This window comes from Podarcis raffonei, chromosome 7 (genome assembly GCF_027172205.1).
Source record: "Podarcis raffonei isolate rPodRaf1 chromosome 7, rPodRaf1.pri, whole genome shotgun sequence".
NCBI lineage: Eukaryota > Metazoa > Chordata > Lepidosauria > Squamata > Lacertidae > Podarcis > Podarcis raffonei.
The window spans coordinates 11302176-11324329 of NC_070608.1; the positions used below are offsets into that span (position 1 = coordinate 11302176).

Genomic DNA, 22154 nt, shown 5'->3' on the forward strand with positions numbered 1-22154 from the left:
AATGTTTACTGACCCCTGATCTAGCCCATAATTGTCAACTCTGCCTGGAAGAAGCACAGCTCTGTTACCAGACTTTGCATTTAGAGGAGATGCCAAAAACAAATTCTGGGTCCTTCTACACTGAAATCACAGTTCTACCCACAGAGCAGTGAGTGCCTATATCCCTTACCTAACAGTATGCAACATCTCTTTCTTCTAACAATTGGTTTGATCTTTAATGATATTATTACCTTTTTGATGAAATTCGCATCTTGCCTTGAAATTTTGTCCCGTTTTATCTTTAGATCCGAAACATCAGGTATTATTCTGCGCAGACACAAACCAGTATGTTACTTTCTCAAAACAGCATTAATAATTATAATTTGCAAGCAAATTACTTCTCAGCGATGGGGACACTCGGAATCATGCTGTGAAAAGTATTTAATTTATCCAGGCATTTTCGAAGTCATCTCCATTTTAATTACACCCACATTTTGCAATGACAATAGATTTCCTATTCAAAGAAGGGGGGAATCATAAGTGATTATGAGTCAGTACAGGAATAGTCCATTTTATGTTTTGTATAAAACAAAAATATAATTACAAGCTTAATTAAACCAGGAGTAATTTGGAAGAGCTACTTAACATTCAAGGCAGGGCACCTGGATAACAAAATCATCAATTGTTGCATCAAAAACATTCAGCTGTTACATTCCTGCACTTTTCCTCTCTTCACTGACAAAATGGAACATGGAAAACAGAAGAAAAATGGCATCTATTGATCACAGTTGGAAAACATAATTTGTTACTGTAGTTTTTTCTTATTTGCGATATATTTTCAAAACTTGTTCACTTACAAAGCTGGACACCTCTTAAGATATTGAGCATAGCTGTCAACGTTTCCCTCTTTTTAAGGGAAATTCCCTTATTCCGAATAGGATTCCTCGCAAGAAAATGGAAAAGTTGACAGCTATGATATTGAGACCAAATTTTGCATGACGGTTCCTGAGATCAAGGAGCAGGTTTTCATCGATGACTGGATACAACCAGACACCATTTTCAATCAAGATGGTGGACCGAACCCTTCAAAACTGCACTGATTTCCTTGGTTTCTTAAAGTACCCAAACAATTCTAGGTTTGAGGCTGGTAGTACATTATTAATTGTCTGCCTTCAGGAGGTTAGATGTGGAAACCAGAGCTCTGAACAAAAGTACAAATAGCCTGGGCTACCACATCTATTGCTAGAGGAATGAATCCAAAGAACCACCATAAGCAGGAAAAAAACTGTAACACGAACATTTGCACTAGAATTCCTGCAGGGTTCTAGAGAAGTTCTTGGGCTTCTGCTTGCAGAAGAGGCGACACGAGTGGAAGAATATCTATGGATTTAGTCTCATTTAATCTGTACAGTCTTTAATGCATGGACAGGCCAAACTGGGGCCCTGGGCTCGATTTCATGTGGATGACCACAAGGAAAAAACAAAGGAGAGAGTGGAAAGGGGGCTGGATCCAAATAAGTCAAGCACAGAGAGGACCCACCAACATCACTGGGCATGACACATTTAAGTCCATTCATTTGAATGGGTCTGTCTCCAAGGAGAAAGAGAAGGGCATGGGGCTGCACTCACTTTTAGCTTTGGCGCCCCACATATGGAAGTGCACCCTTGGATCCAGCTTAGCATTTCCCCACGAGATACTACTATTACTACTACTACTACTACTACTACTACTACTAATAATAATAATAATAATTTATACCCTGCCCATCTGGCTGGGTTTCCCCAGCCACTCTGGGCGGCTCCCAACAGAATATTATTATTATTATTATTATTATTATTATTATTATTATTATTGCAATAAAACATTAAACATTAAAAACTTCCCTAAACAGGACTGCCTTCAGATGCCTTCTAAAAGTCAGATAGTTGTTTATTTCCTTGACATCTGATGGGAGGGCATTCCACAGGGCGGGTACAACTACTGAGAAGGCCCTCTGCCTGGTTCCCTGTAACCTCACTTCTCGCAGGGAGGGAACTGCCAGAAGGCCCTCGGAGCTGGACCTCAGTGTCTTAACGATGGGGGTGGAGATGCTCCTTGAGGTATACTGAGCTGAGGCCATTTAGGGCTTTAAAGGTCACCACCAACACTTTGAATTGTGCTCGGAAATGTACTGGGAGCCAATGTAGGTCTTTCAGGACAAGGCAAATGGTGGCAAGTGTGATGGGCTATATTCCTAGGGCTCAGCTAGGTGCAGCTCTCCTGGCATTCCTGGAAACAGCCACCACTCTCTCAACATACTTTGGAAACAATCCATAGTGATTGTCTTCTGGACACCTAGAAAATTAATCTGGGCTGGACTGGGTCCCAAGACCATAGAAATGTCATAAATGCCATGCACCAGGCCTGAAGGCCTCCAAGGACCTGATCAACATTAATGTTTATCTGTTTTGGGCCGGACCACCCACCTGACAATCTGACATGGACAATGTTTGGTCCCTCTCCACCTTTTACTCCTTTCCTTAGAAGACAACAACAAGAGGAGCAAAAGTGAAGCAGGATGAGGGGCAGATTTATAGCAGGATGGATGGACTTTGATCCACACTAAAGGTAAAGGGACCCCAGACCATTAGGTCCAGTCGTGACCGACTCTGGGGTTGCGGCGCTCATCTCGCTTTATTGGCCGAGGGAGCCAGCGTACAGCTTCCGGGTCATGTGGCCAGCATGACTAAGCCACTTCTGGCGAACCAGAGCAGCACACGGAAACGCCGTTTACCTTCCCGCCGGAGCAGTACCTATTTATCTACTTGAACTTTGATGTGCTTTTGAACTGCTAGGTTGGCAGGAGCTGGGACTGAGCAACAGGAGCTCACCCCGTTGCGGGGATTTGAACCGCCGACCTTCTGATTAGCAAGTCCTAGGCTCTGTGGTTTAACCCACAGCGCCACCTGCGTCCCCTGATCCACACTACTGTGCTCTAAAGCCCTGCCTATCTCTGGGTAGGGATGGGTGCATCTGCCAATCTCTGTTTCTTATTTTCTCAAATCTTAAGTGACTTCGCCCCATTTCTGCATTCATTTGTGATTTCCCTCCCTTTAAATATTCCACACAAAAATTCAGGTAGTTACCCAGGAATTTTGCCCAATATAATATAGTAGTTTTGTATGTAATTTACACTAGTGTGTGCACACATCTTGGTTGGGGAGTTGCACCACAATTGTTTGGAGAAATGGAGATTTCGAAGGACAGTTGTGTTTTGGTTCACTTCCTGACCTGAGAAAGCCACTTCCAAGCTGGAGAGGAGGAGGGGTTGTGGGCCCACCCCTTCCCAAGCTCGCGGGGGCTGGCTCTTAGCCCCCGTGAGAGCAGGGGAATCCCCGGGCGCGTCTCCAACCCGGCCAGCCAATCGGAGGGCCGGGGAGGCGTGGCCTAGCGCATTTAAGGCCGGTGCGCCCGGGGACCGCCCTCTTTTCCCTGTCCCAGCTGTTGCGGTTTCCCATCCCTCCCACCCTCAGGTTAGCTAGCCTTGACCTTGCTATGGACTTTGGGTTGGTTGCCGCAAGGGGCCTGGTAGGAATTTTTCCACTTGGCAAATTTCCTGCCTTTGGTTTTTTCGCCTACTTCGTAGCAAACATCACAACTTTCGCGGTATTGGCGGTTAGGCATTGGCAGGGGTAATTGCAAATGAAGGGGGGAAGGAAGTGCCATCACCTTCCCCAAGGAAAATGGTAGTCCGGTAGAGGACTCCGGGGGGCGTTGCCCTGTCCGAAGCCTATGAAGGTGTGGGCCTAAGGCACGCCCCCGAGCGGTAACACCCGGGGGATCCTAGTTGGCGTACTTCAGCAGGACTCCCCCGGCTGGTGGTTAACCCTTCCCGGTCCCCATGCCGGGTAGTCGATAGGAGCCAATGCCTAAGGCCAATACCTTTCAATTCCTGTAATCAATAAAGTTGTGGCCTTTTTCGCCCATTAACATTAAATAATGTGTCCAGTGTCTTCATTTCACTAGGGGGGGAGGGGACTTGCCACGCAACTGCAAATTAGATAGGTTTGCATCAAAATACAGACCAAACAAACTTCTTCCCCGCTGCTTTTATAAGAGTGCACAAACTGCAGAAGGAACATAGTTAATGGGAGTTTTGGCAGAGATGGATTAATCTCTTTGTGTATGCCACTAATTTCAGCATCTACATCTGAGATTCCCATGGTACACTGGCATGAGCTACTGTTGCACAGGGACTCAACTGAGACCCTGTCAGACTCGAGCATTAACCTTATCCCTCTGAGCTTCACTCGGTTGTCGTGCCGATCAATAACGTTGTGCAGTATTTCCAGGACCAGCTGTCTGAGTTCAGAGTCATCCATGAGTGAAGGAGAGAGCAAAGGATCCAGAAAAGGAGCGGGCAGGGCAGCAGAAATGGTCTTGGCACTGTATCCTGTTGTGACCTGGTGAGCATCAAAGAAAAGGTAAAGAGAAGTCACCAAAGAAATGATTCAGCCAAATCACACAGCCAAAAGCTGGGTACAAAAGCTGTGCCCATTTAACTGAACAAATTGAGCAGGCTGGAGCTGTGTCCATTCAGCTGCACAAACAGCACAAGGGAAAGCTGAGCCCATTCAACAGCAAAAAAAGAAACCCACCAAAAATCCATGTAGTTCTTTTGTTTTAAGTAGGTTTTTATCATGCTTTTCCTTCAAGGGGCTCAGGGCTGTACACATGATTCTCTCTCAGTTCATTTTATTCTCACAGTGTTTTTTGTGAGGTAGACTAGACCCAAAGTGAGCTTCCTGTCGAAGCGGCCATGTTGGCTGCCCCTGCAATGACTCCTTTAGAGAGTGGTTGGCAGAACTGTTTACAAGCAGTAAACATTGATGTAATCTCTAGTAGAACATCAGTGGAAACCAAAAAAGAAAGGAAGAACCAATTTACAACAACTTTCCTGCCTACTCAACTCTCAGCATTTCTCAGTCTCATAGATAACCAGACAAGTAATTTGCAAAGGTATTTGCAAATGTAGACTAGCCCTATGGAAAACACCACTCTCCTTTACTTTTGCTTTGAGTTTAAAGAAGTGGCTATTCTGCCTGCTTAGCCATGCTGTAAAATGGAACTTTTGAAATAAGGATATAAAAGCCATCATGTGAATTTCCTTCATTACTTACCATCAGCAACGATCTTAGCAACATAATTTGAATTCGCCTGGTTCCCAAATCCCTAAAGGAAATGGAGGGGAAAACCAAAGTTAATTTGAATCAACACTTCTCTCTCTCTCTTAAAAAGATAAACAGTAAGAACTTTCATAGGTGTTGGTGGTGGGATGCAGAACATGATAAAATGTTAAGATAAAATGGCAAGCTGGAATAGTAAGCTTCAGAAGAGAAGCAAAAGCTGGAAGAATCCATGTGGCCCAAGGAGCAAAATGCTGTAAATTGTTGGAATTTAGTTAAAATCCACACTGACCAGCAGAAGTGATGCCTAGGTCATTCATATTCAAACGAAAACTCTGAAGGCTGAAGGGGTGAGCATAACTGCCTTCCAAGCAGTTGACCTGGGTTTGTTTCCCAGCCAACGCACAACCAGTGATTTGCGAGCTGAGCAGCCAGCAGTGGAACAGCCTCGGTGTAAAGAGATGGAAAGACAGTGTTCTGTGTTTCCACACTTGCCTCGGTGGCGGTATCTAGCAATTCTAAAGCAACAGCCAGGAATAGCTGTGGAATGGTTGCGGTGAGAGAAGCAGAGTCTTGGACTCTTGCTGGACTCTAAGCATGCCTTGACCATGGCAGTGGTGAATGTCTGTACAGTCGTATCTCTGGTTACGAACTTAATTCGTTCCAGAGGTCCGTTCTTAACCTGACACCATTCTTAACCTGAGATACCACTTTAACTAATGGGGCCTCCTGCTGCTGCTGCGCCACTGGTGCACAATTTCTGTTCTCATCCTGAGGTAAAGTTCTTAACCCGAGGTACTACTTCTGGGTTAGCGGAGTCTGTAACCCAAAGTGTTTGTAACCTGAGGTGTTTGTAAGCCGAGGTACCACTGTATATATATCTGCTACCAATATGCTAGGCCGACACACGCAGCGAAAGTGATGCAGGACCCAATCCTTCTTAAACATCCATCGGAGGTTGATGGATTGATCCAACATTTGATGTATTTATATCCCGCCTAACTCCCAAGTTGAGATTCATCTTATATACATCTCGTGTTCCCAAGTGGAAAAAAAGACCAGTACAGTGGTACCTCAGGTTAAGTACTTAATTCGTTCCGAAGGTCCGTTCGTAACCTGAAACTGTTCTTAACCTGAAGCACCACTTTAGCTAATGGGGCCTCCTGCTGCCGCCGTGCTGCCGGGGCACGATTTCTGTTCTCATCCTGAAGCAAAGTTTTTAACCTGAAGCACTATTTCTGGGTTAGCGGAGTCTGTAACCTAAAGTGTATGTAACCCAAGGTACCACTGTAGTGTCACTATGTTGGCAGGGCCCATTAATTTTGGCTACCAGGAAGGAAGAGACACCTGTCAGACTTTTCTGGCTTTGAAGAGACCTGCTGCTGCTGACCTCCTTCCTTAAAGGTTGAAGTAGAAGACAAGAGACCCTTTGAATGCTCAAAATATCCCCATGTCCTTTGAAACTGTTGATGCTCTATTTAGGTCCCATCCAAAAGAACGGTATTATTTTGGGGGGTTCAGAGGGGGCATCACGTAAGTTCAAGGTGGGTGACACCCTGAAGCAAGAGGACAACACTAATGATTCTGATGATGAACTCTCAGACCTGAGATGGATTAGCAAAACCAGAATGGCACTGCAGAATCAGAAGTAGTGAACAGCGGAGCACAATTTGCTTCGGACCACTTATTGCTTCTCTCTGCAGCATGAAACTATGGGGTAGAGGGTTGGGGAGAACAACTGCTATCTGGACAGTCCTCAGTTGCACACTAGTATGTTGTTGTTGTTGTTGAGTTGTTTAGTCGTGTCCGACTCTTCGTGACCCCATGGACCAGAGCACGCCAGGCACTTCTGTCTTCCACCACCTCCCGCAGTTTGGTCAAACTCATGGTGGTAGCTTCGAGAACACTGTCCTACCATCTCGTTCTCTGTCGTCCCCTTCTCCTTGTGCCCTCCATCTTTCCCAACATCAGGGTCTTTTCCAGGGAGTCTTCTCTTCTCATGAGGTGGCCAAAGTACTGGAGCCTCAGCTTCAGGATCTGTCCTTCCAGTGAGCACTCAGGGCTGATTTCCTTCAGAATGGATCGGTTTGATCTTCTTGCAGTCCATGGGACTCTCAAGAGTCTCCTCCAGCACCATAATTCAAAAGCATCAATTCTTCGTCGACCAGCCTTCTTTATGGTCCAGCTCTCACTTCCATACATCACTACTGGGAAAACCATGACCTTAACTATACGGACCTTTGTTGGCAAGGTGATGTCTCTGCTTTTTAAGATGCTGCACACTAGTATATTATGCATCATTGGCTAGCCTCATTCAAATAAAAAAATTGCCAAGAGGACTAAGAGAGGTCTGCTCCTTTGTATGCAGCACAGAAAATAACCAGACCGATAAAGAGTTCTAGAGGCTGATATGCCTAATTAAAACTGAAAAATAAAAAGCCATTGGAGTCTGGTGGTTTCTTTAGAAAAGCAATGAATAAAATATAACTATATATTGATGATTTGAATTTACGGAGGAATAAAATCCCCATCACAACAAGAACCATCCCGAGTGGCATAAGTTCACTGCTTTGTGACTCCCCGTCTGAAAATCGATGAGCAGAGAATGAAGCCGAATGATTCTGAATTATTCATTTCCACCAGAAGCCCATTTATCAGCACCATTCTCCTCTAGAAAGCATTTCTCAGAAGCCTACAGAATCAATCGAGGCCAAAATAGGCAGCCTTCTGCCACACTGGTCAGAACTTTTAGTTTTATAGAAAGCCGAAGGTGTTTCCAGTTAACCACATTCTATATGGCTGGACGGCTCCCTCAGCAATTATTGGAGAGGGAAATTAATTTGTTAGGTGATCGGAAAGCTCAACATAGCAACACAGGACTGGAAAGGACCCAGTGAGCCAATAAATTCAAGTGCAAAACAAGAAAAAACGATTTCCCCCTAATCATGCTGTAAAACAAAACAAAGTATTCTTGATCAATAATAAAAAACATCTCTCAAAACACACTTGCAAACTTATCTTAAACAGCTGATGGCAAACACCAATGAGACTGGCAAGATGCAAAAGGTAGATGTTGGAAATAATGGCTCTTTTATTAGAATCTTGCAAAGAAATCTACAGAAGCTATTAGGTCTTGAATAGTCTTAGTCTTGGTGCTGGAGGAGACTCTTGAGCGTCCCATGGACTACAAGAAGATCAAACCGATCCATTCTGAAGGAAATCAGCCCTGAGTACTCACTGGAAGGACAGATCCTGAAGCTGAGACTCCAATACTTTGGCCACCTCATGAGAAGAGAAGACTCCCTGGAAAAGACTCTGATGTTGGGAAAGATGGAGGGCACAAGGAGAAGGGGACGACAGAGGACGAGATGGTTGGACAGTGTTCTCGAAGCTACTAGCATGAGTTTGACCAAACTGCGGGAGACAGTGGAGGACAGGAGTGCCTGGCATGCTCTGGTCCATCGGGTCACGAAGAGTCAGGCATGACTAAATGACTAAACAACAACAACAACAAAGTCTTAGTAGCCTGCAACTATGTCAGTTAGTTGTGGCATAAAAGGAAAAAAAAATAAAACAACCAAGAAAGAGATTCTCACCAGCTGTAGCTGACTAGATAAGGTTTACAACCTGTAAGAGCGTGCAAGAGGATAAACTAGATAGAGAAATGTTTTGTTCCTTCTCTCATTATACCAGAACTCAGAAAAATCCAATGAAGTTGAATGTTGGAAGATTCAGGACCGATAAAAGGAAGTACTTCTTCACATGATGCACAGCTGAACTGTGGAATTCAATCTCACAGGAGGTAGTGATGACCACCAACTTGGCTGGCTTCAAAAGAGGATTAGACAAATTTGTGGAAGATAAGGCTACACTAACCATGTTGGCTAAGTTCTACCTATACAGATAGAGGCAGTATGCCTCTCAATACCAGTACCTGGGAACTGCAGGTGGGGAGGGGGCTCTTGTGCTCTGCTTCTGTTTGCGGGCTTCCCACAGGGATCTGGTTGGCCAGAACAGGATGTTGGGCTACATGGGCCCTTGTTCTGATTCAGCAGGGCTTATGTTCTTACATACTTTTGCATTGGTGCAGCTTAAGGTAAAGGTAAAGGGACCCCTGACTATTAGGTCTAGTCGCGGACAACTTTGGGGTTGCGGCGCTCATCTCGTTTTACTGGCCGAGGGAGCCGGGGTACAGCTTCCGGGTCATGTGGCCAGCATGACTAAGCCGCTTCTGGCGAACGAGAGCAGCGCACAGAAATGCTGTTTCCCTTCCCGCCAGAGCAGTACCTATTTATCTCCTTGCACTTTGACGTGCTTTCGAACTGCACAAATTGTCATCTCATCTGTCCTCCCAGTTGAACGACGTGGCCCAGGGAGAGAGGGAAAAATAGTGGAAGTGAACAACTGGCTTCGCAAATGGTGTAAACAGGAACGGTTTGGATTCTTAGATCACGGAATGCAGTTTCTTGAAGATGGACTTCTGGCAAGCGATGGGCTGCACCTCACAACGGTTGGGAGGAATGTTTTTGCAAAAAATCTCAGAAACCTCATCAGGAGGGCTTTAAACTGACTAATGTGGGGGAGGGAGACAGTGCTCCTGAAGGTAGGAGTCTATCAATTGATGAAGATGATCATCCAAATGTCATAGACCGAATGGAGCAAACAGCACGCAGACCTAGTGGTGGGAGGAAAAAATCCTTAAATAAGAGACACGGGGGAATGATTAATGGACTTCAATGTCTGTACACTAATGCGCAAAGCATGGGAAATAAACAAGATGAGCTTGAGCTCTTGGTACAGCAAACTAAATATGACATAATAGGAATCACTGAAACCTGGTGGGATAAGTCCCACGATTGGAATGTAATAATGGAGGGATACAATCTATTTCAGAGAAACAGACCAGACAAGAAAGGAGGAGGAGTGGCGTTATATGTCAGGGATGTGTATACCTGTGAAGAGATCCAAGATTTAGAACCTCAAAGCCAAAGTGAGAGCATTTGGGTCAAAATTAAGGGAGAGAAGAATAACAGTGACCTCACTGTGGGAGTTTACTATAGATCCCCAAGCCAAACGGAGGACATAGATGATGCCTTCCTGGAACAGATGGCCAAGCATGCAAAAGGAAGGGAGATAGTAGTAATGGGGGACTTCAATTACCCGGATATTTGTTGGATGTCAAACTCAGCCAAGAGCATAAGGTCAAACAGATTCCTCACTGGCCTTGCAGACAACTTCATTGTCCAGAAAGTGGGAGAAGCAACAAGAGGAACAGCCATTTTAGATCTGGTCCTAACCAATGTTGATGACCTGGTTAGTGGGGTAGAAGTGGAAGGATCATTAGGCGCGAGTGATCATGCTCTTCTGAAGTTTACTATACAGCGGAAAGGAGCAGCCAAGCATACTAGGACTCAATTTCTCGACTTTAAGAAAGCCGACTTCATAAAACTTAGGGAAGTGCTTGGTGAGATCCCATGGACAGTAATACTAAAAGGAAAGGGAGTTCATGATGGCTGGGAGTTTGTTAAGAGGGAGATAGTAAAAGCACAACTTCAGGCAATACCAATGAGACGGAAACATGGAAGGTGCCTAAAGAAGCCAGGGTGGCTATCTAAAGAACTTTTAACTGAGTTAAGATTAAAAAAGGATGTGTACAAAAAATGGAAAAGGGGGGAAACCACCAAAGAGGAATTCAAACAAATAGCCAGCACGTGTAGACACAAAGTCAGAAAAGCTAAAGCACAGAATGAACTCAGGCTTGCTAGAGAGGTTAAAAGCAACAAAAAAGGCTTTTATGGGTACGTTCGTAGCAAAAGGAAGAACAAAGAAACAGTGGGGTCACTCAGAGGAGAAGATGGTGAAATGCAAACAGGGGACACAGAAAGGGCTGAACTCCTCAATGCCTTCTTTGCCTCAGTCTTCTCCGATAAAGAAAACAATGCCCGACCTGAAGAATTTGGAGCAAATGATTCAGCAGAGGAAACACAGCCCAGAATAACTAAGGAGATAGTACAAGAATACTTGGCTAGTCTAGATGTATTCAAGTCTCCAGGGCCAGATGAACTGCATCCAAGAGTATTAAAAGAACTGGCAGATGTGATTTCAGAACCACTGGCAGTCATCTTTGAGAATTCCTGGAGAACAGGCGAAGTCCCGGCAGACTGGAGGAGGGCAAATGTTGTCCCTATTTTCAAAAAGGGGAAAAGAGAGGACCCAAATAATTACCGCCCAGTCAGTCTGACATCAATACCAGGGAAGATTCTGGAGCAGATCATTAAGCAAACAGTCTGTGAGCACCTAGAAAGGAATGCTGTGATCACCAATAGTCAGCATGGATTTCTGAAAAATAAGTCATGTCAGACTAACCTGATCTCGTTTTTTGACAGAATTACAAGCCTGGTAGATGAAGGGAACGCAGTGGATGTAGCCTACCTTGATTTCAGCAAGGCATTTGACAAGGTGCCCCATGATATTCTTGTAAAGAAGCTGGTAAAATGCGGTCTTGACTATGCTACCACTCAGTGGATTTGTAACTGGCTGACTGACCGAACCCAAAGGGTGCTCATCAATGGTTCCTCTTCATCCTGGAGAAGAGTGACTAGTGGGGTGCCACAGGGTTCTGTCTTGGGCCCGGTCTTATTCAACATCTTTATCAACGACTTGGATGATGGACTCAAGGGCATCCTGATCAAATTTGCAGATGACACCAAACTGGGAGGGGTGGCTAACACCCCAGAGGACAGGATCACACTTCAAAACGACCTTGACAGATTAGAGAACTGGGCCAAAACAAACAAGATGAATTTTAACAGGGAGAAATGTAAAGTATTGCACTTGGGCAAAAAAAATGAGAGGCACAAATACAAGATGGGTGACACCTGGCTTGAGAGCACTACATGTGAAAAGGATCTAGGAGTCTTGGTTGACCACAAACTTGACATGAGCCAACAGTGTGATGCGGCAGCTAAAAAAGCCAATGCAATTCTGGGCTGCATCAATAGGAGTATAGCATCTAGATCAAGGGAAGTAATAGTGCCACTGTATTCTGCTCTGGTCAGACCTCACCTGGAGTACTGTGTCCAGTTCTGGGCACCACAGTTCAAGAAGGACATTGACAAACTGGAACGTGTCCAGAGGAGGGCAACCAAAATGGTCAAAGGCCTGGAAACGATGCCTTATGAGGAACGGCTAAGGGAGCTGGGCATGTTTAGCCTGGAGAAGAGGAGGTTAAGGGGTGATATGATAGCCATGTTCAAATATATAAAAGGATGTCACATAGAGGAGGGAGAAAGGTTGTTTTCTGCTGCTCCAGAGAAGCGGACACGGAGCAATGGATCCAAACTACAAGAAAGAAGATTCCACCTAAACATTAGGAAGAACTTCCTGACAGTAAGAGCTGTTCGACAGTGGAATTTGCTGCCAAGGAGTGTGGTGGAGTCTCCTTCTTTGGAGGTCTTTAAGCAGAGGCTTGACAACCATATGTCAGGAGTGCTCTGATGGTGTTTCCTGCTTGGCAGGGGGTTGGACTCGATGGCCCTTGTGGTCTCTTCCAACTCTATGATTCTATGATTCTATGATTCTATGATTCTATGCTAGGTTGGCAGGAGCAGGGACTGAATAACGGGAGCTCACCCCGTTGCAGGGATTTGAACCGCCGACCTTCTGATCGGCAAGCCCTAGGCTCTGTGGTTTAACCCACAGCGCCACCCTTATTTCAGCATATATAATGCAGTTCTATTTCTCTCCAGTTGCTATTCGCTTCGCAGACAAAATTGGAAACCGCCTATGGCTACACACTTTTCTCTATGGAAATCAGATTAAAAAGAATAGGGCTATTTTAAAGAGTTGGGTTGTGTTCATGCTAAGTCTCCCCACACCATTTTGAGTGATTCCACCTTGACCTGTGCCAACCTGGTTTGTGTGTGTGTGTGTGTGTGTGTGTGTGTTCCTGATTCTCCAGAGAATTTCTTTGGCCGGGGGAAGCAAGAAACTGCAAGGGGGAAGTACAGATAGGAAAAGCCCCTTCTCTATATGCTTCCATCTGCACACAGTACTCAGGATCCAAGCCTGTATGCAAAGCCTGCCATCCTTTATTTCTGCCTCTTTTAGGATAAACAAATTTCCCACTGGGAGCCCCAGATATGTAGCAATTTGAACAAACCCAAACTGGCTTGTGTCCAGGGTGTGTGAAGTTGCTCCCAGAACAGGAACTTTCCCCATAATGAACAACATAATCTCAGACCGATGGTAGTCTGGCAGGTTACTTCCAAAGAAACCTAGGTGTAAAAATATTATTATTTCTTTAATTCCAGAAAGAAATATTAACAGAAACAATTGATTTTCTTCTGCCCCAAATGAAAAACCAGCAATCGGTAATTGTTTTGTCACCCCAGGCTGGATTTTATCATGCTTATGATTTTAGTTCTCTTTTTTTGCTATTTTCCATGTAAAAAAATTCCCTCTCCTGTTATGATTTTTTTAGATTTTAAGAAGAAAAAGGAACTCAAAATATTCCAGTTAACATGCATTAGGACAGATGTGGCCAATGTGGTGCTCTCCAAATGGACTACAACTCCTATCATTCCCAACCATCAGCCTTACTGACTGGGGCTGATGGGAGTTTTAGTCAAACAGCATCCGAAGGGGTTACTGTATGTGGATTACTCAGGACTAGAGACTGTGCAATTTAGAAAAGTCTTTTTTACTTTATTTTGTTTTATTTTATTTTAATTTGCCATTGTTATGTCACTGGATGAGCATTTTTGGTATTTTCTGGTTTTCCTAGTTTTTAGTACGTTGTATTTCAGCTTAAGTTGCTTTGAGACTCCCCCCCCCCCAAAGTTGCTAGCAAATGTAATAAATAAAAACATCCAGCTAAGTTTTACTCAAGAGTAGACTCATGGAAATTAATGGACCTAAGTTAGTCAAATGTGTCTCCAAGTAGGACTAGCATTGGAGACAACAAAATAATAGTAATACTACTACTAATAATATTGCATGCTCTTACTACTAATAATAATATTGCATGATTTTTTTTTAATCATTATCATGGCTGCTTTTATTTATTTTACACCTGTACCCGCAGATCTCAGGGTGGTTCAGAGGACTGCTTTTGCCGCCACCCCACAAATAAAACCTTAAAACTGTTTAAAATGACTCACCAATTGTTTGAATGATAGCATTCTGGACAATTCTCTCGTCATTCTCCTTGGCACTTGCATTGAAGCTGGCACTGCTCACTGAGCTACGCCTGTCACTTAATTCGAAATCGACGCTGAAACGCAGATGCTTCAGTAAGGTGTTAAACACTTCTAAGACAGTAGGGCCTGTGGAGAGACGAAAACCAATGGCTTCAACCTTTGGGAACAAAAGGGTGGGTCCCTGGGACCCAAATTTTGGAGAAGTATGTCTTTGAATATGGCGCTGGAGGAGACTCTTGAGAGTCCCATGGACTGCAAGAATATCAAACCTCTCCATTCTGAAGGAAATCAGCCCTGAGTGCTCACTGGAAGGACAGATCCGGAAGCTGAGGCTCCAAGACTTTGGCCACCTCATGAGAAGAGAAGACTCCCTGGAAAAGACCCTGATGTTGGGAAAGATGGAGGGCACAAGGAGAAGGGGATGACAGAGGACGAGATGGTTGGATAGTGTTCTCGAAGCTACCAGCATGAGTTTGACCAAACTGCGGGAGGCAGTGGAAGACAGGAGTGCCTGGCGTGCTCTGGTCCATGGGGTCATGAAGAGTTGGACACGACTAAACGACTAAACAACAACAACAACAACATGTCTTTGAATACCAGTGGCTTTGAATCAGTGGCAGCGAGTGTGATGTTGCAATCATCTGGTTGGCCATTGTGAGCAACAGATGCTAGACTAGGTGGTCCTTTGGCCTGATCCAGCGATCTAGCTCTTCTCATGTTCTTAAATGTTGGGTTCTCTGTTTCAAGTGGACAGTGTCAAGAATGGAGGCATCTTACTTCAGCTTTCTTAAACACAAAAAAGTGAAAAAATTCTCCACAGATGTTGTCTTCAGCTAAATGCGCTGAGAGTCATGGACCATTAATGGAGAAGCCATTCTCCACTTTTTATTTGCTTTCTACCACCAAAGGTATAACTGGAGAATGAGCTCATTGTGTGTGTGTGTGTGTTCCTGATTCTCCAGAGAATTTCTTTGGCCGGGGGAAGCAAGAAACTGCAAGGGGGAAGTACAGATAGGAAAAGCCCCTTCTCTATATGCTTCCATCTGCACACAGTATTCAGGATCCAAGCCTGTATGCAAAGCCTGCCATCCTTTATTTCTGCCTCTTTTAGGATAAACAAATTTCCCACTGGGAGCCCCAGATATGTAGCAATTTGAACAAACCCAAACTGGCTTAAACCTTAAACCTTCAAAGCTAGATCTGTCCCTCCCCAAACCCCACAGCCTACAGCAAGCAACAGCTGGGGAGTCAAAGGGCTCAGAAGAGAGTGACCCCTTAGCCTGAACCCACCAAGCACACTGGGACCAGGCTGAGCTATGGGCATCTATGGCTGCCTCAAGAGGGGATCTCAATAAAGTCCCAGGACAGGCAGAAGGCCTTGTTGTTATTGTGACTCTGTGTGTGGACCTGTATTGCCTGGAGAAAGGGCATGGGGTTCTGGAACAAGGGCTAAAGCCTTAACAAAGCCAAAGTTGCCATCTTCTTGTCAATAACGGTGGTAACCAGGGCTCAAGTTTGGGCCTATTCCCTATGGGGCATCTGCAATTCGGAGTTGACTCAAGAGTCCTGGAGTCTCCTTGCTTGTTCTGCCGGCAGCAAGTCGCTCAGTGCAGACCCAGACCATCAAGTCCAATCTGTCATGTGCACCACCCAATATGGCGCAACATTGGCTATAGGAGCAGAGGCCCAGAGGGAAGCAGCTGAATAAACCCAAGGGCATTGAGATGGTTGCATTTTGTTGTAATTGTACTGCTGGTGGTCGCTGCCTTGAATGCCACTTTTCGGAGGGTTGGGTCCAGTGCCGGATTTACGTATAAGCTAAACAAGCTATAGCTTAGGGCCCCACTCTCTTGGGCGCCCCCCAAAAATGTAAAGGGAAAAAACACTGGATGTACATTTCCAAAATATAAGATAAAAACAAAGAAAATAGAACCTACATACAGCAACAGTGGCAAATGGCTTTAGATACCTATTAAGCCCATTAATTACCATATATTCAACACAAAAAACAGCAACCATTTGTTGTTGACAAAGGACAGCTGGACATATAAAGGGCCCCATTACCTTCAGTAGCTAAGGGCCTCATCAAACCTAAATACAGCCCTGGACAGGTCACAGGTTTAGCTTAATAACTTGTAAGTTAAAATATGGCTCTGTTATAGGTACAGTTGTACCTTGGCTTAAGTAGTGTTTTTAACCTGAAGCACCACTTTAGCTAACGGGGCCTTCTCCTGCTGCCGCACCGCCAGAGCACGATTTCTGTTCTCATCCTGAAGCAAAGTTCTTAACGCGAGGTAATATTTCTGGGTTAGTGGAGTCTGTAACCTGAAGCGTATGTAACCTGAAGCGTATGTAACCCGAGGCACCACCGTATTTCTATTAGAGAAGGGTCCTCCTTGATGGAGAAAATGATAATTTCATAAAACTGTACCATTCTGATGATTCCATTTTCTTTTGAGCCTATGTCTAGGTAAACTGAAGAGGGCTGTGCCTGCCTTTTACAGTATAGAACTAGCTGCTTTTGGGTTGTGTGTGTAGCAAATGCCCATTCCAGAATACTGGAAAGAATAACCTGTTAGAATCTATGGCGGCCATTGTATGCACGAACAGAGAATCAGCTAGGCATGGCAATTGTGATTAATCTTGAATTGTTCTGTAGACAGATGAAAGAGGATTTTGGGAGACATTTAATGAATAGGAAAATTAGTCTGATTCTTAATAAAGAAAGACATTGAAAAATGATTATATGTAATCACAGGATATTATGATGAGGGCTGATTTGAAGAGCCAAATGATTTCGATTGGTTCAGGCTGATGGCACTGGGTTGCAATTGATAAGATTGCTGTGACCCTTTGATTAGCGAATAGAAATCACGTGTGCAATCTGGAAGCGTTTCAGAAACATTGTTTTGGATGTGGTTCTTTGCAGCCTCCTCCTTACATTTTAAAAATATATTTTTATTTAAAAATTTCTTAGTTTACAAAAATAAATGCATTGTCTCTTTTTTTCCAAGTTGCATTTTCTACAGGTCAGTTTCATTTGTTGTGAGACATTAGTGCTACATACAGTGTTAGGTTAGGAAGAAAAGACGGGGAGGGGGGAACGGCGAGTGGGATGGGGTGTCAATGCTTCTATTCCTCCACTTAGTGTATATGTGGGGTTTTGTGCCAGCGCCACTTGTGTGGGTTCTCTTACTACTTGCTTGTTGTATTTCCTTGGTGGTGAGAGAGGTTGGGGGTGGCCTAGGATGTGGTTGGTTGCCTTTGGTTGGCTGTAGTGAGATTTTTGTGTGTGTGTGTGTGTGTGTATGCCTCCGCCTTACTTTTGACGCTGTCCCTATGTGCATTTGTATTCCAATAAAGGCCTAACTTTTCATTTGGAGCCTGCATCCTCTCCTTTTGGGTTCCTGGAAGGGAGAGCTCCATTCTCCATTCTCTTTTAAATTTCTACAACACCTGTATAATCAATGTGTGTGTGTGTGTGTTTATTTTAATGAACTGAACAGACTGAAAGATTCTGAGTCATTGGTGGGGGGAAAGAGTGTGTGAGAACAGCGTTTAGCTTCTTTTTTAATTGCTATTTTGTTAATATTGCTTTATAGATTAATAATAACAACAACAATAATAATAACAATAATTTATTTATATCCCGCCCTCCCCAGCCAAAGCCGGGCTCAGAGCGGCTAACAACAGTAAAAATAACACAATATACATAAAATCACAATCAATTAATTGAAATACATTCTAAAATCAATTCAAATCAAATTAATGGCAACCATTGGGCTAGAGTTCTATGAGGATTACCAAAGGAGGGGGTCAGACTGCGCCTTGGCCAAAGGCCTGGTGGAACAGCTCCATCTTGCAGGTCCTGCAGAAAGATGTCAAGTCCCGCAGGACCCTAGTCTCTTGTGACAGAGCATTCCACTAGATCGGGGCCACGGCCGAAAAAGCCCTGGCTCTGGCTGAGGCCAGCCTAACCTCCCTGTGGCCCGGGATCTCTAAGATGTTTTTATTTGAAGACCGTAAAGTCCTCTGTGGGACATACCAGGAGAGGCGGTCCCATAGGTACGAGGGTCCTAGATTGCAATTGTTTTTACTGTTAATTATATTACATGATTTATGCTTTACAGTGGTACCTCAGGTTACATACGCTTCAGGTTACATAGGCTTCAGGTTACAGGTTACAGACTCCGCTAACCCAGAAATAGTACCTCGGGTTAAGAAATCATGCTCCAGCAGCGCGGCAGCAGCAGGAGGCCTAGCTAAAGTGGGGCTTCAGGTTAAGAACAGTTTCAGGTTAAGAACGGACCTCCGGAACGAATTAAGTACTTAACCTGGTGCTGTGGGTTAAACCACAGAGCCTAGGACTTGCCAATCAGGAGGTCGGCAGTTCGAATCCCTGCGACGGAGTGAGCTCCCATTGCTTGGTCCCTGCTCCTGCCAACCTAGCAGTTCGAAAGCACGTCAAAGTGCAAGTAGATCAATAGGTACCGCTCCAGCGGGAAGGTAAATGGCATTTCTGTGTGCTGCTCTGGTTCGCCAGAAGCGGCTTAGTCATGCTGGCCACATGACCCGGAAGCTGTATGCCGGCTCCCTCGGCCAGTAAAGCGAGATGAGCGCCGCAACCCCAGAGTCGGCCACGACTGGACCTAATGGTCAGGGGTCCCTTTACCTTTACCTTTACCACTGTACTTGCGGTGCTCAATAATGTTGCTGTTATTTACTGTTTGTAAACCGCTTTGGGATTTGTTTAAATGGAAAGAGGCACTGAAATAGAATAAATCAAATTAAGTCGAAACCAAATTTCAGTGCGCCACTGCCGCCCTAAGAATTGGCTTTTTGCCGCCAACTCTCTCCTGGCCTTATAACCAGACACGTTTATCACCCGACCCTCCCATAGCCACCTCCAGAATTCCTGGAGTTAAACCAAATCATCCTTAAGAGCTCTGGAAATGTTGGCCAAATCATCGTTCTGCTGCAACTTTAAATTGGGGGGTGTTCCAAACATACTCCTCCCCTTACGCCTTTCTGAAAACCGCCACCACGAGCTCACCATCATTTTTGGGATTTGCAATTTATACTATTGTTCGCTGTTCCCCAAAGCGCTGATGAGCTAGTACACACACATCGTGCCAGACTACTGTTCATTGTTAGGCGGTCAAGGCTTCCAACTGGGAGCAATTTGTGCATGTTCCCAAATGAAAATACACAGATGAGGCAATTGGCTCGATTGCACCATAATTAGTGTGACTTTGAAATGAGTCACTGGTTTGTTCTTTTATTTTTTTCCCCTCCACACATCTGACAACGCTTTCACAACCTGTTGTTTGATCTGCAACGGCAAATATAAAAATGTTCTCTTTGGGACTAAAAAAAATATGGCATCCTTTTACATATTAAAAAATAATAAAACAAACACACCATAACGTAAATCAAGAATTAAAGGGGGGTTTGTCATTAGCAGTGGATGGGCAGAAAAAAAATATGAATAGTATCAAAACAATTATAATAAAATAAAGTAATTCAAGTCTAGACTGAAAATCCTGGGGCTGCTTTAACTTATTAGATTATTAAATCATTTGCAACCATTTGCATCTGTTTCAAGGAGCCCTGGACTTCTTTGAGAGCAGAGGCAGGACAGAAATCTAACACACATATAAAACCAGACATTTCAGTGAGGAAGGAAGACAATATTTCTTTCCCGATCCAGCTCATCACATTGCAGGGAAGAAATACGTAATTGTTCTTTTTATTAGTCTGGTATCCTAACCCACCTCCAATGTCCTTGCATGTCCATTTGGCGATGGAACGTACAAATAAAACCTATGTACATAAAAGTCAGCAGACACAGAACAAAATCGGGTAGCTGATTTCTCCAGTATAGGGGAGAGAGTATCTCTATTTCAAGGATGGCCAACTCCTCAGACAGGGGGCGTGTTCAGGGAAAAGTTGCTGAGATCCTGCAACAATGGAGGGCAGGCCGAGGGGGCGGGGCCTGATTCTATTTTACCACCACTGAGGAAAGGGAATACCTGAAGGCGCATCTCCACCCCCATTGTTCTGCCTGGACACTGAGGTCCAGCTCCAAGGGCCTTCTGGTGGTTCCTTAACTGCGAGAAACCACGTTACAGGGAACCAGGCAGAGGGCCTTCTCGGTAGTGGCACCCGCCCTGTGGAACGCCCTCCCACCAGATGTCAAAGAGTAAAACAAGTACCAGACTTTTAGAAGACATCTGAAGGCAGCCCTGTTTAGGGAAGCTTTTAATGTTTAACAGACCACTGTATTTTTATATTTTGTTGGGAGCCACCCAGAGTGGCTGGGGAAACCCAGCCAGATGGGCAGGGTATAAATAATAAATAGTTGTTGTTGTTGTTAACCAGCGATCGACTGCAATCTATCAAAACCTCCCGGAGATCTACCAATAGATCGCGATAGGCCCGCTGGACATCCCCGCTCTGCTTCATCACAATCACAACACATATCCTATTTCCACATGAATATGAACGGTGCCCTTGAGCAGGTGCAGACTTGCTCCTCTTAACATGATGGAGAACTAGTGTCCAGTCCCGCCCAGATATGCTCATAGCACGGCACTTACCTATGGAACCTTTTGCAGCAATGGCCACTGCTTGCAAAAGGGCCTGGATGATACCCGCTCGGACTCGGGGGAAATCTCTCCTGCGAGAATCCAGGTGCGCCAGAATTTCTTGTATAACATGATGAGAGTACTGTGCCTAGAAATCAAAAAATACTTGTCGGTTTCAATTGTAAATTAAAAGCTGCTTCCTGTGATATTTAATTCCAACTGCTCTTTCTCCCTTTCTCATGCAAACTGCCCGAGGAAACACTTAACTGGTGTTGACAACATTTTTACCTGCTGCACACAAAGATCTATACTCCCTTGCCCCACTCCTAGATAGATGATAGATGATAGATAGATAGATAGATAGATAGATAGATAGATAGATAGATAGATATAGATAGATAGATAGATAGATGATAGATGATAGATAGTTTGGGCCCCCACATATTAATTAAATATAAAGGGTGCAGCAAGCAGGTGAAAATGTGCAACCAGCGTCAGATTTAGGGTGGTGCAGGCTGTTCCCCCACAAAAGGTGTTGATCTGAAGAGGTGCAAAATTCAGAAGATCCATAACTGAGGAGATCCAGTGGAGGGCACCAAAATTTATCCTCACACAAGGAACCAGATTACCAAAGTCTGCCATTGGTGCAACATAATTATATGATGGGCTTCAGCAAAACTGGGTTCAAGAGGAGTTGCTATCCAGAGCAAGATCTTGGGGGAGGACCATAGCTCAGCGGTGGAGAATCTGCTTTGCATGCAGAAGGTTCCAGGTTCAATTCTTGGCATCTTCAGGTAGGGCTGAGGGAAAACCCTGCAGAGCCAGTGTGGACAATATTGATCTAATGGTCCAATGGTTTCACTGAGTATAAGAAAGTCCCTGATATTCCTCCAAATGTGATGTTAACCCACCAAAGGGGATGGGATCATGTTGAATGATGCAGTCAATAAAGAATTATGGATTCTGGCCTAATAATAATAATAATAATAATAATAATAATAATAATAATATACCCCGCCCATCTGGCTGGGTTTCCCCAGCCACACTGGGCACGTCCCAACAGAATATTAAAAGCACGATAAAACATCAGACATTAAAAACTTCCCTAAACAGGTCTGCCTTCAGATGTCTTCTAAAATTCAGATACATGGGAGGGTGTTCCACAGGGCAGGCGCCACCACCGAGAAGGCCCTCTGCCTGGTTCCCTGCAAACTCACTTCTC

General features: G+C 44.5%; 1 protein-coding gene across 5 annotated transcripts in view; it reads right to left on the bottom strand.

Moving 5' to 3' along the window:
* EFR3A (EFR3 homolog A) overlaps nt 1-22154 on the bottom strand; it is an 87740-nt gene that overhangs the window by 21029 nt on the left and 44557 nt on the right. For all 5 annotated transcript variants that reach the window (XM_053395295.1, XM_053395294.1, XM_053395291.1 and 2 more), the window contains exons 10-15: nt 20945-21080; nt 14307-14471; nt 13307-13421; nt 5140-5191; nt 4250-4422; nt 231-306 (exon numbers count right to left, since the gene is read on the bottom strand). In XM_053395295.1, the coding sequence (XP_053251270.1) occupies nt 231-306; nt 4250-4422; nt 5140-5191; nt 13307-13421; nt 14307-14471; nt 20945-21080 (717 nt within the window). The remainder of the gene's footprint in view (nt 1-230; nt 307-4249; nt 4423-5139; nt 5192-13306; nt 13422-14306; nt 14472-20944; nt 21081-22154) is intronic.